This window comes from Harmonia axyridis, chromosome X (genome assembly GCF_914767665.1).
Source record: "Harmonia axyridis chromosome X, icHarAxyr1.1, whole genome shotgun sequence".
Taxonomy (NCBI): domain Eukaryota; kingdom Metazoa; phylum Arthropoda; class Insecta; order Coleoptera; family Coccinellidae; genus Harmonia; species Harmonia axyridis.
The window spans coordinates 680,909-692,798 of NC_059508.1; the positions used below are offsets into that span (position 1 = coordinate 680,909).

The 11,890-nt window shown below is 33.7% G+C and overlaps 2 protein-coding genes across 2 annotated transcripts; both read right to left on the minus strand.

Moving 5' to 3' along the window:
* Positions 1 to 726: 726 nt before the first annotated feature.
* Positions 727 to 4,316, minus strand: LOC123685749 (ankyrin repeat domain-containing protein 17-like). Its single transcript, XM_045625604.1, has 3 exons — positions 3,890 to 4,316; positions 3,593 to 3,802; positions 727 to 1,964 (listed from the first exon to the last, which is right to left on the minus strand). The coding sequence occupies exons 1-3, from the start codon at positions 4,221 to 4,223 to the stop codon at positions 1,015 to 1,017; spliced, it is 1,494 nt and encodes a 497-aa protein (XP_045481560.1). The 5' UTR covers positions 4,224 to 4,316; the 3' UTR covers positions 727 to 1,014.
* A 794-nt stretch (positions 4,317 to 5,110) lies between these two features.
* On the minus strand, positions 5,111 to 8,680 carry LOC123685750. The gene is made up of 4 exons (XM_045625605.1): positions 7,901 to 8,680; positions 7,508 to 7,844; positions 6,646 to 7,281; positions 5,111 to 5,733 (listed from the first exon to the last, which is right to left on the minus strand). Exons 1-4 carry the CDS (start codon positions 8,293 to 8,295, stop codon positions 5,620 to 5,622), a joined length of 1,482 nt encoding a protein of 493 aa, XP_045481561.1. The 5' UTR covers positions 8,296 to 8,680; the 3' UTR covers positions 5,111 to 5,619.
* Positions 8,681 to 11,890: the final 3,210 nt, after the last annotated feature.

The window sequence follows — 11,890 nt, forward strand, 5'->3', positions numbered from 1 at the left end:
TATGAAAAATGAAAAATCCAAGGTATGAAAGCTTTGCACATTATACCAAAATGAAAACTGTTAAAACACTAGACAAAGTTGTCTAGGATCAGATAATTATCTTCAGGTAGATATACAATTAAGTATAGTGGTCTTTTTTTGTTGAAAATTCTATTCTTGGAAAAAGGAATCCCAGAATAAATTTATTCGAAGTACCAAATCAAGTTTTCAATGAGATTGGGACACACCTTCCTACGTCAATGATTTTTGATATATTTTGGTTATCAAAACAATTTCGAGATGCTACTGATGTGGTTCATGTGATTATAATCTCATATTTTTGATAAAGTCGATAGAATTTCGCGAGATAAGATGTCAAGTACGCTCCTGTGAAGAAATCAGATTGAATAGATCTTATCAGGTGGCATGTGAAGACATTTTTAGTTATTATTAAATTATTGAACCTTCGTAGTTTCATTGAAGAATTCGAAATATGTACCTATAGATAACTTGTATCTGTCATGTTGTGAAACTTCACATTAGTATATCAGATATTTTTGTGCGAGAAACAAAATATTTATATGAAAGATTCCATTTTCAATAGACACGCGTGATGTCTCTTGAAGTTCATCACATGAAACGTAAAAATTATATTTAAAATGACGGAAACGACCAAGTAGAAAAATATGTATTTTTTATATACTCTCAAAAGTTTCTGCAAGTATGGAGGGAAAAATAAACTACTACTTCTTACTAGTCGAATGATTTATTAAGAATATCACTGAATGTTGAACATGTAATAATATAGGTATTGATAAATTCAGTTCTTCTTTTGATACGTTGATAAATTCACAGCATATTAAACATTTTCAGTTCTTCTTTAGTTCGTAATACTATTCATTTACTATCTAAGTAAGTAATATACGATATAAAATGTCAGTCATAAAATATTCAATATTAAAATCAACCTTTAAAACAATATGATAACAAAGTCAAAAACACGCACAGTGGTAAATACAAAAGAAAATGTTGAAATTACGGGTTTGGTCCTGGTCCAGGTACTGGATAAACATTTGGCATAGGAGGATAAACTGTATAAAAAAATGGTGATCCCGGATACCCACCGGGATTAGGAGTCGCCGTGGTAGAATCATAGGCGTAGTTCATGTCTGGCCTAGGCACCGGACCTGGGAAAAATACCGGTGGACCTGAAGGAAATTGAAATGGGTTCTGACCATTCACGTTCAATGGCGTGTTTTGAGGCATATCGCCAATTGCAGCCATCATATTTGGGAACGGCGAATGTATCATCATAGGTGTGACTGGACTAGGCACCGGTGCTCCGTATGGTGAATTCAGCACCGGGAAGTATAGTGGACAAGGAAGACCGTTGTACGGAGACTGAAAGTTGAACGCATGTTGAATAATTGGACTGTCATTCCTCAGAGATGGCTGAACAACTCTCTTATCCTTTCTTGCTTTCGCCTGGACCATCAAATTCGGATTCGTCATCATTTGGTTCATCTGATTCTGGTCGTTTTCATCATTGAAATGAATTTCTTGGTTGTCCACATTACTAGATCTTGCAATCACTTCCTGTTTTATGAAAATCTTTGGTTCAGGTAAAGTAACCGTTTCACCAGCGGCTTCCATATTGTCGTCCATCTTTTTATTGGTTTCCGGAGGAATTGGACTAGCCATTTTCTCCACACTCGACACAATTGGTTTAGTTGTTACTACTGCAGCTGGTGGTGTCTCTTGGCTCACTTCGTTCACGGTTTTTACAGATATCGTAGGAAGGGAGAATTTTGGTTTAGGTTTAACTACTCCCTTCATATTCTCTAAACCATGGCGCCGCCACTGAATGATTTCCTGGTGGTTCACACCCATATAGTTTCTAGCTTTCGTATCGGCGCCCTTGACTTCCAACACTGGAATTATTTTCTCTGCAGACACTGCTGCTGCGAACATCAGTGGTGTTAAACCTGAAACACAGCGAATAATGCATTAACAGAAATCTTTTCTACATTTTTTTAGAACAACTATAAGGGTGTAGGGAATCTAGCGATTCCTTCGAAAATATTCGAGTTGAGTTAAATTTCGAACCAAAATGCTAAAAATAGAAGAACTCGGTGTAACAACTTGGAATGATCAAAGCCACACCCCTAAGGGATCCGTAGAAAGGCTTTGCTAACGGTCCAATGGAAAACAGCCTGAATACCCATAAAACTCGGCATTTCAGGGCGAATAATTCAATTGTTAAGTCCAGTCTACATCTACGACATATGTGCAACACTTTCACCGACAACGAGAAGAGTAAAGATTTTCACATCTGTTCCCAAGACCGGCGAAAAAGTACCTGCGACTGAGCCTTGCAACGACCCAGCGACCCTTAAAAACGATTAGATCTAAATATCATCTTCTTCACACTTTTTTAGTGGATTGAAATAAATTGAATAAGTGTTTTATCCCGTTCTTTTATTTCCCTAAATTGTTCTCGGCCGTGAACTACTTGATAGTCACAGTACAAGGACCACAACCCACAAGAGAAATTGATAAAATTAAAAAGCACCAAAATGGTTCAACTATACTGTTTTGTTTTTTTTTAATATTCGTAATGTCGGCATTCACATCAAAGCACTTCAGAGTACATTAAAATCAAGTCGTTCTTGCCAAGGAATGGATTTAATAAAAATAGTTAGTTATAATACAAAACCAAAACAAAAGTAGGTATCACATTTTAGCTGTAGGTTGTGTTGACAAAAAACCGAAAGCTAAAATCTAAAATTTTTCCTTGTGAAGGTAATACACTATTTTTTTCTGTGACAGGAAAAACGACAATCTAATTTTGAGAAATCATTTCATTACGATATATTGAAATCAGAAAATTATCGATGTGAAATATGAATTTTTAAAATGGTAGGCTGTAGACATGCGTTGCTAAGGAAACCTTTGAAGCAAACAGTGATATAATGTCAATTTGATTCTGTAATGTTCGATTCAAAAATTGCGATCTAGTTATTTTGATGAGTATACCTATACTATAAAGTTGAAATATATCTGATTCCAAGTTTTCCCTCTCTCCACCAATGTAGGTAAGTAGAAGCAGCGAAAGTAGGTACCTTCTCAAGGATTATTAGCAGCTAAATCGAGGAAAATTTACGAAAACGCGTATTCAAGATTCACTAAATGAAAGATGAAAAATACATGCAGTTCATTCTCAGACACAAGTTATTGGCTTATTTTTCGTAACTCTGATACAACAAAAAAAAAACAGAATGGTCGAATTATTCGATGATTGAATCTATGTTACACGAAAATAATGTGGACATATCAAAATATTCCCATTTCTGAACCAAATTGGGAGAAATTAGTCCCCCAAGAAAGCTAAGATTTTTACTGGTAAACAATTTAAGAGTTTTTCAAATGATGCTTCTGATGAAGTTTATTTAGTGGCCAAGGTTGTTGCAAATTCATATACAGGTCATTTACTTCGAAGATCGTCTGCATACTTTTAGTTGGATTTAGAGGAGATCCATCACGTACATATTGAGATCTTGTGATTAGGCCATATTGGGTACAGCTACCTTAATACAAAAAGCGATATACTCACCAGTTTTCCAAGTAGTAGCGTTAAGGTCAAATCCTTGGGACATCAAAAATCGTAGCAAGTGTGTCCTTTTGAAAATAATCGCTAACGATATTGGTGAAAGGTTTTCTTGGATGCGATTTCTTGAAATTCCTCCTTTGAGCATATGTTTAAGAACTATTTCCATCAATTCAAGATTGCCGTTCGTTATACTCATGTTAAAAATGTTGACACCTAAAAAAAGTTGAAAATAATCCTTCTCCAGCGGTGAGACTACATAAACGCTATATTCTACGATGAAAGAAGGACAAATTAGCTCACCAAGTTTGTTTTTCTTCGTGACGTCAGCTCCTTTTTCTAACAAAAATTTTACAGCCTCTATATGGCCATTTCTAACTGCCATCATCAAGGGGGTCCAACCCATGAAGTTCTCAGCGTCAATTAGTTGTTGTGGAGACTCCAAATCGTCTTTCATATTGTCTATCATACCATGGGCAGCTGAGAAATGTAGATTTGTGTTTTTATCCATGCTAATACCCAGCTCCGTGACATCTTCCTCAGGTTCTTCATCACTGATTACTTGTTCAAGTTCCTCACCACGTTCGTCAAGAAAATTCTCTATTGACTGTTGTCCTGTCGATGTAACTTCTGCCATTGTAATTCAGTCTAATTCGTACACAATAATAATTTCATAATTCGTCTTGAATGATCGTAATCAAAAAACTGCGAAACGTGTAACTTTTTTTGTATGCTAGAGATAACAGAACATAAAATATGAAGGAGAATATTGGATACATAGAATTTTGTTAAATTATTTACAATAATTAATCCTGCAATTTGATTTTATTCCATATTCTTGAATAACTAGAAAAAAGTTAGATCTAACCATCATAAAAATGGTTTTCATCTCATACAAATATAATTTTTTGTAAGTTATAGAGACTTCACTTTGAAAGAATCCTCAGTAGCTACCTATAAACCATTTTTCCAAAATCTCCTTCAATGAAATCTTATTATATAATATTTTCATGATCTATCTGTAATTACCTAGGGAAGCAAGGGTATTGTAGCAAACTCATGCTCTATTGTTTAGCAATAATTGAAGGACATATACAAACCAATTTCGATTAATTAATATTGATGAAGTTTTTTGCGTCAGCACCAAAGGATGCCGCACCATACGTGCGATAAAATTTGAAGAGGTTTTAAAAAAAACGATTATGCTTCCTCAATCGGATGATTTCTTATCTTGCAATCTATTTCCAGAATTCTCTCTCAAATGACCGATTATTTTTTTTTTTCAGGGTCGAATTGTTACAAATTGTATAATCATTATGTGAGCAGATATAAAAAAAAATGCCAAAAAAAATCCCACTCACGCTTAAACCAAAAATATTTTTTACTATCTCTTAAACTTTCCATTTTTGGAATTTTCGAACCTAACCTTATCTAACCCTAGGAAATTTTGTAAACTTTGAAAAATAGATATTTTTTATATTCTTTCAAAAAGTTTCTGTAGGTATTGAGAATAAAAAACTACTATTACTCACTAATCAAATAATTTATTGATATTACTCTTTAAAAGAATATCAGTAAATATTAAACATGTAACAATATAAGTATTGAAAAATTCAGATCTTCTTTTAATACATTTATAAATTCACAGCATATCAAAATTTTTCAGTTCTTTAGTGGAACTCACAAAATAATACGTATTTGACATTTTGTACTTAAGATTATTATTTTCTCAATGATCTTATCACAGTCTTACGAATGTTTTTTGTGCTTCGCATAAAGTATTTAAATATCAGAATAAAATATGATTTGGTGGCAATGTTGGGGAATGTAAAAGTGCATTATCCAATAAAATTTTCAACATTCATATCAACATCACAACTTCACAAGTTACTGGACATGATATAATGACAATAAGTTACAAAAATATTCATGAGTACATATGAATGATTCGTAATACTATTCATTTACTATCTAAGTGAGATAATACGATATAAAAATGTTCAGTCATAAAATATTTTATATTAAAATCAACCTCAAGGCCAACAATCGAAGAAACAAAGAATCATATGAGTCAACTGGTCTGGTGTCTCAATCATGGGCATGTGACCAGCAGTTGGTATCAATTCCAGGAAAGATCTAGGTATAGTCTGAAATTATGGGATAAATGTAATGAAAAACAATAACCAGTCGATTGAATTGAATTTAGTACAACATCATAGGTGAAAAGTAAGTTTTATAAAAATACCTCCACAGGTTATTAGGCCAATTGAAAAGTCCCCGGTTTGATGCACAGATGGCGGTGCTACTATTAAATCCATATGATTTTTAGTTAGCAACCAATCTTCAAACGATACATGTCAAAATTTGGAAGCAGTCTTACCATTAGTTTGTGAAATATTGCGTTGTGAGTGTAGCTACTTTTGTTATTTGAAAAAAGATGGAAAAAAGAAGAATTTCGTGTGCTGATAAAATATTGCTTTTTGAAGGGAAAAAATACAGTTGGAGCAAAATCTTGGCTTGATGAAGAGTTTCCGGGGTCTGCACCAGGAAAATCAACCAGCATTATCGGATTGTTTAAAGGATGAAATCGTTGAAAAACGGCCCCATTTGAAGAAAAAAAGGTGCTGTTTCATCAAGACAATGCGCCGTGTCATAAACTATTGAAAACAATGGCAAAATTGCATGAATTGGCCTTCGAATTGCTTCTGCATCCACCGCATTCGCCAGATCTGGTCCCCAGCGACTTTTTCCTGTTCTCAGACCTCAAAAGAATGCTTGCTGGAAAGATATTTAGCGCCAACGAAGAAATAATAGGCGAAACTGAGGCCTATTTTGAAGCTAAAGACAAATCATACTACAAAAATGGTATCGAAAAGTTGGAAGATCGCTTTAATCGCTGTATCGCCCTCGAAAGCAACTATGTTGAATGATAAAAATGAATTTTGCCAAAAAAATGTGTTTTACCATGGTGGACCGGGGACTTTTCAATTGGCCTGTTAAGTTGGGATAAGTTAGTTAAATTTAGATTAGGTTTCTGGAAATCTGAAGTTCCAACTTACTCTTTCCATTTCACACTCCTGAACTAAAGTCACCAATTTGTCTAGGAGCCCATGTACTAATAAAGTTGGAACAAATATCCTTCTATGGAATGCTGCATCCCCGCCAGGCCAACTCTGACCCATTCGAATGAATTTTAATATATGGCTTGGAGCTCCTTCATATCCTTCGCAAATATCGAAAAATTTACCCCTGGGTGGATAAAATATGCTCCTGTTGACACCGCAACAAATAAGAGGTTCAATCAAAGCTTGGAAGCATTCTGAATGTGTTAATTCATCTTCTTTGACAGGTGGTGCTAATGGTGTCGGTCCTCCTCCGCTTATCAGTATCATTTTAGATATAAATGAAGCTCTGTGATGATACAGAGCAGTTACCAAGCTACATCCATAAGAATGTCCAATAAGTATGTATTTTCTGTTTTCTGCAGAATTTGCATAGTTATCAAATATCGTGAGGGCATGTAATAGTAGATTTTGGAATGCATAAAACTCTTTTTTATCTGGAGCAGAGCTGTAGCCATGGCCTAACATATCTGGAGCTACAACTTCGTATCCACTATTGACTAAGCTTTTTATCACAACCCACCATATATCAGCTGATGTTCCGATGCCATGAAAAAGAAAAATCATAGGTTTCTGAAACAAAATGCACATTTTCAGAATATCTCAACTTATTTTCAATAATAAATAAGGCCTGTTCTCTTAACAAACAATGGTTGTTCTAAGAACACAACATCTGGTATTTAAAATGTCGTTATGTAATTTTAGCAAAAAAAATCCTAGATGAAAATGTTTTTTTTTTTCAATGATATCAATATGAAGACTGATAAGATCAATGTGTGAAAGTGAATACCATATTTACCTTTATTTTCTCATTGTGTCTACATCTTCTGAAATCTACGGTATTGTTCACTTCTGCTTCATCTTTTTGAGTGGAAATTTTCTCCTTTTTTGAGTGCTCCAATTTAAATGCAACATTATATGAGTTTTCAGTCTCAATTCTTTGAGTCTGCTCCTCCTGTTGTGTACTATCTTCATTCAGCGTAAAGGCTAAATTGACAAAACCAGTTTGATTTTTTTTGAGAGATTCCATCATGTAATACTCCTGAAATGCATCAAGAATTGTATTCTTCAGTAATCGTTCAACGTAGATTTCTAAGTTTGTTTGTCTTGGATCTATCTTTTCTTGTAGAGCTGCCCTAAAAATAAAACTATCTTAAAGAAGTCTATCTTGTCTATTCTTTTGGTTTTGCACCTTGCTACTGGAGGTTTATCGATAATAATCATATCTTGACTAGATAATGTAGAGAGTCTCAGAGATTTTCTGAAAGAACAGTTACAGCTACCAACCCTTTGAGGTTTGTAGGGCTTATTCCATTTGGAAAACCAGTACTCTTCCGATAATGAACTTCGATTACTTCTTCCTTGTTCATTATAGAAATTCAATACTTTTGATTTTCTTAATGAGTCTGGAAGGATATGTATACATCGCAGTCTTATTTTTGAGTTTATCTCCACAAATTCAGAAAATTCCGGTGTTATTGTATCCACAGGATGTACAGCATGATTCTTTCTCAAACAAGAAAAGCAATCTTCCCAGCAAGATTGTATCTGGATAGTACAAGTTCGTCTTCCTTGGTCGTCTGACATGTTTAAAAATCAGATAAGGAATATGAGAAGAAACTAACGTTACTCAAGTCACACCCATTTAATATGCAGCTGTGGTACAGTTAGAATCATTTAAAATTCCAAGTTTGCAACAGCAGCGCATTGTTGATTGTTCTCATTCAATTGATGGTCAGCTAGCAAATCCGAGCACACTTAGTAATACCAAATCAGGATTGAAACATGTACAAAACTGACCTACATATTACCGAAATGATAAACAAACAAAATCATAATGGAAATGGACTGACACTTGTTGAGTCAGTAAAGTAGGGTCTACTCCACAGATTATCCGTAATCTGTGGTCTACTCATAGACCTAATACACAGATAACAGAGTAGAACTAATATTAGGTCTATGGGTCTACTCTGTTATCTGTGAGTAGGGTTAACTTAACATCTTTCTTACTTAGAATATAGATCTTAGAACATTAATAATATCGAAATCCACCACAGAAAACCAGTTTAAAAAGTTAGAGAGATTTCCTAGGTCTAGACCCATGAAATTCTTAAGGCTTCAATTTAGTAGGCAATTCTTACGTTAGTTCAGTCTTTTTAAAAGACAAAATGAACTGAAAATTTGGCGCTGCGATCGCTTGTTCTTGGATGCGACACATAGACCTAATATCACAATATTTGTTATTAGGTCTATGGTTATATCAAATTTTAACGCTGATCTAATAAAAAACATATAATACGCTATTTACTTCTAAGATTCGACTTTATAGCGACATCTAGGAAAAGTAGGTCAAACAAGGATTTGATTATGACGTAACCTTACAGGATTCTAGACGTAGTTTTCCTATGGCAATGATAAGTTTAGTAAGTTTTGTATAGATGGCTTACAAGCAAATTCTCTACTAAAATGAATTTTAGGAATTTCAAAGATAAATTGAGATAATTGATGTGCTATCTATCATTTGTGCTCTAAATCAATTAGGATTAATGATATGTGAAAAGAATTGTTCCAAAATGAAATGAATAGAGTAATAAGTGTCCACCCATATCGCGCATACAATTGATCAGAAAATACACATGAACTCTCTGGATGATCAGTGCTATTTAAAAAAATTTTCTTGAATATTATTCAAGATCTTAATTGATTCCGAAAAGGAGTTTTGAACAATTCGTTCACTTCAAATTTGTTAAGTTGTTTGATTTTGTTATATTAAAGGCTCATTTTCACGGTGATAGTTACTACCGCGATAGTACTGTCGTGATAGTGCGACAGCACTCTCGCAATATCACTATAGGAACTATCGAGTAGTTTTCATAGTGGTAGTTGCTTCGATAGTTACTATCTCACTATCGTGAAAGTACTATCACCGTGAAAATGAGCCCTAATTTCAAGGATCTTAGAACAAAATTTAGAAACATTTTGTGAAAAAAGATTTTTATTGAAAGGGAAAAAAGATATTCCTTCAACGGAATAGCATCAAGTCCCTATTTAATTCGAATCCAAAAGTTCAACTTCCAGGGTCGTTGAAAATGTTTCAAAATCAAACTCCAACTGTTTATTGTAAGAAATTAATCTTAGAGTTTGAATATAATATTTTTAACAAATAATATCCATTCGCTACTATAATCACAGTTACTCATCTTATAAAACTTTACATTACTTTACACATTTCAAATAGTATGTATCTAGCATAATATATTGAAGTCTTTTTAAATAATGGGACACTTTCGACACAAAAACTAGGCAGTTTACGCTGAAATGATTTCAAAACATGAAGCGCAGAGATTTTAGTTCATTATTTGGTGTATAGTTCATAATTATATACCTAGACTGATTACATGTTTTTCTATTATCAATTATTTACAATTGGTTTGTTATTCACACAAGAAATTTTATTTCCGATTATCAGTAGATAATTCAAATAGCATAACAGTATTTCTTATTTTACATATCTAATTGATCTGTTGATATCAAAATTATGTCAACTTCAAGGCCAACAATGTTAAATAAACTCAAAATAAGCTTTTGAAATTTTTAATATAATTAAATTAATATCCACTATCGCAATAAATGAATAGTTAATATTTCAAAATAAATTTTCATCAGATTCATTGAAAATTCGATTGAGAAGAACAAGGGACATGTCCAGGTGTACATTCAGTTAACATTCATATATATGAAATAAATGTTATTTTCAACAACCGCTTAATAGCAATAGAAGTTGAATCACGTGTCCAATTAAATATGAAAGATAATAATAAAATAAATTAATCAGGTTTGGGCCATTTTTTCTTTGTACATATTTGTTTATTCATTGATATTATAATATGAAAATTCCTCCTTGCACTATATAGTGACTATTAAATGATTAATTTTACATTTCTTTCTATATGGGGGAAATTACCCCCCTTGAAGAAAATTTTCTGGATTCGACACTGATCAGTTGGGTTGTACGTTGATTGTGGAAAAGAATATGGGCAATAACTTGCGATGACCGAGGTGTTCTCGGATTTTTTTTTAGAAAAATATTATCTGATTTCGGAATTTCCTCAAATTTCATTTAGTTGCCTCCAAATGTGTATTAAAAACGATAATCAACAATCAGAATTAATAACCATGGTCGATTTCAATTTTTATAAGAAAAAATGTTCACATCCAAGACGATGTTATACCCAAGCGGACGGTGTCAGATACGACCGATCGCCCCGGTCTGGACTTGGCGAGATATTTTCGACCTGAAATGTTCCGATACAAAAATTTAACTATGATAGTTAGTTGGGTTAATGAATATGTTAAGCGGTGCCGTTCTGGCGAGTATTGCACACACAGAATAAATTGCAATAGGTAATATATGTGGTTTTTGTTGTTTCAGCCAGCACAAAGTAGAAGCATTAAAGCTATCGCATTTTCAATTCAGTCCTGTTACGATTATCTTTTTTACGAATATTTGGTAATTCTCACATATTCTGATTGTTCTCATTGATATTTCGACTTCAGTTCCGAAGGAGTTGTATAAAATGGGCGACCGAAGATGAACTTCCTTCTGACTAGGTTTAGTTCAAGTTTGTTATATTGGGCATTAAAAAAATCCTACTATTGCCTTTTAACTCCTAATCTTTTCAGAAGCCTGGTGAATCCGCCCATATCGGTATAGTATATCCAAAGTCACTTGAACTACTCCATAAAAAGCTTGGCCATAGATGTCCCTTTGAAGTAGATACCGCGATCTGTTAAATACCGGGGTTTATTTGAAAGTGTTGTTAGACAATAAATTCACTGATCCCCAAGGAATTTCTGGAAACTTGTACGAATCTTGTATAATCGAAATATTCATCTTCCTCCAAGTGACTTTGGATATACAACAACTTAATGACTGAAGGAGTGCGAGTAAAGTGTTAAAATGAGCTGCAATTGGAAGAAGGGCACTCATCCACTTTCAACGTTTAAGAGTAGGTACCTCAAGAAATAGATGCATAGCTAAACCGCCATATCTGTATAAATATACAGGGTGTTTCGAAATTAGACGTGATCCTTGGAGGACGTATTACTATGACACATTTGCTGTCGTTTGAGCCATATTTAGTGATTACCAAAAATCAACAGTTTAGGAGATATTTGAGTT